Source organism: Aegilops tauschii, chromosome 1 (genome assembly GCF_002575655.3).
Source record: "Aegilops tauschii subsp. strangulata cultivar AL8/78 chromosome 1, Aet v6.0, whole genome shotgun sequence".
Lineage (NCBI taxonomy): Eukaryota > Viridiplantae > Streptophyta > Magnoliopsida > Poales > Poaceae > Aegilops > Aegilops tauschii.
The window spans coordinates 170,826,094-170,832,093 of record NC_053035.3 but is presented as its reverse complement, the minus strand read 5'-3'; the positions used below and the strand labels follow the sequence as shown (position 1 = coordinate 170,832,093).

At 42.6% G+C, this 6,000-nt stretch overlaps 1 protein-coding gene across 1 annotated transcript in view; it reads right to left on the bottom strand.

The window, feature by feature from the left end:
- Nucleotides 1–3,087: 3,087 nt before the first annotated feature.
- LOC109766443 (E3 ubiquitin-protein ligase SINAT5) overlaps nt 3,088–6,000 on the bottom strand; it is a 29,644-nt gene continuing 26,731 nt past the window's right edge. Inside the window, exons 2-3 of the mRNA XM_020325206.4 lie at nt 3,799–4,185; nt 3,088–3,680 (exon numbers count right to left, since the gene is read on the bottom strand). Of these exons, the coding sequence (XP_020180795.2) occupies nt 3,321–3,680; nt 3,799–4,185 (747 nt within the window). The 3' untranslated portion in view covers nt 3,088–3,320. The remainder of the gene's footprint in view (nt 3,681–3,798; nt 4,186–6,000) is intronic.

Below are 6,000 nucleotides of genomic sequence, written 5' to 3'. Positions count from 1 at the left end.
CTGACTCAGTGTCGCTGTCCGTCATCGTAGATCGTCGAGGCTCTAGATACCAATTGTTGGCCTTTGATCGGTAGATCAAATTGCCCACGAGCTGAAACACGTGTGTGCAAAGCTAGCAAGCAAGCAAGCTGACAGCTTGATTGATTTTGTAGCTAGCTAGCGCTACGTGCACGCGTACAGGATCGATATGATCTTGGATCGACGCAGCGACTCTCTCGACGGAACTCTGGTAAACTTGCGAACGTAAACTAGTACAGAGAAAAACTGATTTTTGGTGATAGCTACATGGGCTTGTCACTCCTGCCTTTTCTTTATTGCTTTTTTCGTTGTGGTACATCGTGGGGTTTACATGGGTATATAAAGGAGCTAAACAGCCCAAGTGCTAACCTAGTCGGTTCCTACTTGGGACTACTAGTCCGGTACGTACACACACATGGACTGGGACATCGGGTTTAATCCCAATAATGCTGAGGGGGCCCTGGCCCTGATGGTTTTCCTTTTCTTTTTTACCAATACTTTTGGGATCTTATAAAAATGATCTATTTGCTCTTTTTAGAGACTGGGAAAGAGGAGAACTTGATCTATATAGACTTAGCTTCTCGCTCTTGACCTTGGTTCCTAAAGAGCCCAATGCAGTGACCATGGATAGATTTACACCTCTTGCCATGATTAACTGTAGTTTTAAAAAAATTGCCAAGTGTGCCACCAATAGGTTTGGCCCTGTGTGCAATGATTTAATTTTTCCCAATCAGACTGCTTTCATTCAAGGGTGGTTTATCTTAGAAAGTATTGTGTCAGCTCATGAGATAGTTCATGTTGTTGCCAGCAATAAACTGGTTGGTTTTGTTTTTAAGGTTGATTATGAAAAAGCTTATGACATGATTAGTAGAGAATTTTTGCTTAGAATGCTGAGGAGGAGAGGATTTGGCCCAAAGTGGATGCACAACTTGAATCTCTTCTTCATAATGGTTCTGTAGGTGTCAGAATTAATGGTACCGATTGTGATTTTTTCATTGCTGGGAAGGGTGCTAGGTAGGGGGGCCCTATCTCCCCCTGTTGTTTAATTTAGTAGCTGATGTATTCACTAGAATGTTGAAGAAAGCTATTGATAATGATTTGATTGCTGGGGTTTTCCCCCCTTCCAATCTAGCTGGTGTGAAAAGCATGCAATATGCTAATGACACCTTACTCTTTTTAGATGATAACATTGATCATGCTAGAAATCTGAAATGGTTGCTCTCTTGCTTTGAGCACCTCTCTGGCATGAGGATTAATTTCCATAAGTGTGACTTAGTCCCTATCAATATTAATAGTGAAGTGGCTGCTTTTGCTCAAACATTAGGATGTAAGCTCAGTTCTTTCCCCCGTTAAGTATCTTGGTGCCCCTCTCCATCATAGCAAGGTGAGAAGAGAGGATCTTCAGCCTTTGGTTGATAAAATCATTAAAAGGGGTGCTGGATGGAGAGGGAGGCTCCTCTCTTTTGGCAAGAGACTTGTTTTAGTTCAAGCTTGCCTAGCCATTATTCCTTCTTACTTAATGGGTTTTATTAAATTTCCCAAATGGGCTATTAAGCTTATTAACTCCCAACTAGCCCATTGCTTTTGGGATGACTACGAAGGTCACCACAAATACCATTTAGCATCTTGGGGCTCCCTCACTATGAGAAAAGAATTTGGGTTTTTGGTATTACAGATATAGTTGATATGAATTTGTGTCTATTAGCTTCTTGGGTTAGTAGATATCACAAGGATAATGGGAAAATTTGGAAAGACATCATTGATGCCAAGTACAATACCCAAGGTCCAATTTATTTGCCTGTGTTTCTACTGGTGCTTCCCCTTTTTTGGAAAGTGTTCTTTGGGCTGCTAAAGCCTCTAAATTTGGTTTCTCTTGGAACAGAGGCAATGGCAAAAAAGCTAGGTTTTGGGAGGACCACTGGTTTGGTTCTACTCCTCTAGCTACTCAATATTGGGAGCTTTATTCTCTTACTACTGAGCAAAATCTAATTGTTGGTACAGTTTGGGATGGCACTGACTTGAAAATTACCTTTAGGAGATGCTTCCTTGAAAATCTTCTAATGTTGTGGTTTGAACTGCTTGAGATTGCTAAATCTATTATCCTTTCCGACGAGGAAGACACTTTAGTCTGGAACCTCAATTCTAGAGGAGTATATATTGTTAAGTCCTTTTATAAAATAGTAAACTTCAGAGGGGTGCTCCCTGTGAATACCCCAGCTGTCTGGTCTATTAAAATCCCTGCTAGGAATCATATATTTCTCTGGTTGTTGGCCAACAACAAGCTGTTGACCAGAGATAATCTGCAGAAAAGACAGGAAGTCCCTGATCCTACCTGTGTTTTTTGCACTGAACTTGAATCCTACCACCATCTATTTTTGGTTGTGTTGATTCCTTGGAGTTCTGGAGAACTGTTGCCAAGTTAACTGGTTTTAGAGGAGAGATCAATATGATGTCCTTCTCAGATTGCTGGTCTAGGGGTGATAGTTTTGCTGCTATTAATATTATTCATGCAGCTGGCCTTTGGGCTATCTGGAATTTAAGAAATGACATGGTTTTCAACCGCACCACGTGGTCTGCTTTGCAGGCTATTTGGCGCAAGACGGCAAGACCACGGTGAGCCTTACGTTATGGGAGATGCTATCCTCCGACCGTGTCAAGCTTCATCTACAAAAGGTGGCTCAAGAACTGGAACAATTGTCAAGAGACCCACCACTACTGTTGTGGCCGGACCCAGGCTGAAAGCGGCCAGGCCCCTGAAGACCTGTCTTCTCACTTTGTGACGCAGTGGGAGCTGCTGTTTGCTGGAGACGTCCACATTGCATAATCAGTCTCCTACTGCTACATGTAGTTTTGGGGCCTCAGTTTGCTCGCCTTTCTGCCACTTGTGTATCAGCATGTTTAGGAACCTTTCTTCCGCCCAGTTTCTACCCATGCATGCAGACTGTTGTTTGGTTTTCTTTGTGTTTTCTTCTATAGTTTCTTGCTGAGGCAGCGGTTAGCTGTCCTCCGCGTGCTGGAATTGGTGTATGTCAGACGCTGGTTTTCTTTGCTATGCAAATGGAGCTGGGGTTTTTGTGCCCTTTTCCTCTAAAAACATTTATTGGCCAACTTGTAGTGTTTCATGGTTTCGTTATACACAATTACTTACTTTACAAGACATTTTACACCTCTAAAAATTGCCTCAAGCTCAAGGTAGTACAGCACTGGGACTCTCACTGGACTATCGAAACAAAGAGGACATGTCAGTGGATAAATAACAAGCCCAGCCGCACAACCATTTTCATCGCTGGACGTTGCTCGCCTCAGCTACAAAGGTTGGGTATACAGGTTCCCTCCGGATTGGGCTGCTCTTTCCAGATCCGTCCAGTCACCCTCAGCTTCAGCTCTTTCCTGTCACCGCCGGAGAAGAACAGCGCCATGTTCCTCTGGATGATGAGGCCATCATGACTGTCCCGAACCTTCCGGTGACTGTCACGAATGCTTCTAGGGGTGCCCTCCCATACCATCTTCCTACCGTTACCACCAACCTCGAGGCTGTAGGTGTAGTTCCTTGCTTCGTTCTCGTCCCCCATGAAACGAAGGAAAGCCATGTATACTGGTGCCATGCCGAGCTGGAAGGCCTCAAAGTGCAGGCAGAAGTATTGTCCAAAACAATGGAACACCTGATTCAACGAAAACATCAAATCAGCAAGTTAAGGTTGTGAAAAGCATCCCAAACCTCAGATTGAAAAATAAGATGATTTCACACAGATGTCTAAAAATGAGTACCACGAGACTTACTGTTAGCATCCAGGTGGCATTTTCAACCTCTCGTGGATTGGACTTGACATATCTATGGTTGAACGTGCAGCCGCTGTGCATATCGACTTTGTGATCATCCCTCAAATGTGCAACAAGGAAAGGTATATCACCAGCCACAGCACATTCAGAACCAGCATAGGGGCAGTTATATGGCCTGAAGCTGCACTGCCCTTCATGTTTTATCTTGCTGTAGTATGGGAAGATCTCTGGACAACCTAAAGAGCAGTACTTACAGGGAAGCTCTAGTGATTCTGCTACTTTCTCCAATGCCAAGCACCTGATGTCGCCAAGCTCTTGTCTGCATGTAGGGCAACGGTTGTGCACCCTAGCCTTGCATGTCGAACATAAAGTATGTCCATTTTGGCACTGTAGAAACATCAAAGTGCTAACAATCAGATTACAAAACTATACACATAATAGCCTTCAGATGATGAACAATATGTTTAGCACCGCCAAGAAAAATGGGTTTCAATAAAAACATGTGAGAAGGGTTTCCATGATTGTTAGTGACCCTGTAATAAATGCTTCGAGCACAACATAACAACATGCATGTTTTCTCTCACATATGATTGTCCAACAACTCAAACTTCAAAGGATAGCCTTCACTAACTCAACAATAGAGTACCTATATTTTTTATCTGGCTAGGACCATAGAATAAAGATCATACAGAAGTTGAACTGAGAAATACCACACGGCTTTACTTTTTTTAGCAAATGGAAAAGATTCTCACTTGCTGCCACATAAACATTACATCTATCTACAGAAAAAGACTAACATTTAGAGTCTTCAAAATTGTCTGATTCCTAAAACTGAGTACAGCCAGTTCATATACAGCTAGATCAATGTGTGACATGAAAAACACGGAATTAAAAATTCCATGTTGAGAGTTAAAAAAATTAATTTAAAGATCCAACATAATGAACTTGTTACAATAGGTAAGAGAAAATAGTGGCCAACATTGCACATGTGCAAGGTTTTTAGATAATGGGTATGACAACTTCAATGGTACAATGGAATAGAAACAAGGTAGCCAATCATAAGCACTAGCAATATTATTTCATGTAAAGGGATGATTAGTGATATTTCCTAAGTATCATTTTTGGATGAACCAATAAGGGTGATGGTTACTAGCGCAAGCAAGCAGCTACATTAGTCAGGACAGGCAAAAGAGTTATATTTCTGGCAGTGTTCAAGTCCACTAGGTTGTTCCAAAAAAAAGGAAGGCTCAATAGCAGGAACTAAGCAGGTGCACGCCTTGCTATCAAGAATTGAGAAACAGGCAAAGGCACAGAGAAAACTCAGGCTGCGATAAAGAACAGATGAAAGGAGGAAAGTGAAAGTAGCTACCTTATCTGGCTCATTGTACTAGCCAAGGCCCAAAATGGCCAAGCCCCCAACCCTAGCAGCCATTAAGAACAACTCCGGCAAGGAAATAAAACAGGGTAGGAGAGGCTGAGACCCACAGATGCTCCTTCAGTGACTCCGCGGAGATCCCCACAGGCACTTCAACCTACCAGAGCACCAAGCTCGTCCTTCACACCAGTACCCTCTCAAGTGGCAGGAGAAATCGTGGTCGATTACGGGGAGCTAGATTCATGGCGGACAGCCTCGATCCAGTGGGAGAGGACACCCCTCAGCCGCTGACAAGTTCCCCATCGCATCACCATGCTCTACCTCGCTTTGACTCGCCGATTAGCGGTGAACAACGGTAACAGGCTCAGCGCCGATTAGCCAGCCATCTTTCAGAACATTGACAACTGGCAATAATATGGTTGCCATATAGAAGTCACTCTTGACTTTCTGAAGTCTATGAAAGTGTGGCTACCTAGCAAGCAAATTTAGCTCTCTTTACTAGACAATAAATTTCTCTCTGTTTCTGGACTTCTTATCACCTCTCTTCCACCCAGTCAATTTAAAGAAATCGAAATGTGAATATGTTACTACTCCCTCCGTTCCGAATTATAAGATGTTCTAACTTTTTTCTGAATCAGATGTATAGACACGTTTTGGTGTGTTTGTTAGCTCATTTCAGTCTGTATGTATTCCCTCCGTTCCTAAATATTTAGAGATTTCAATAGGGATTACATACGGATGTATATAGACATATTTCAGAGTATAGATTCACTCATGTTGCTCCGTATGTAGTCCACATTGGAATCTCTAAAAAGACTTATATTTAG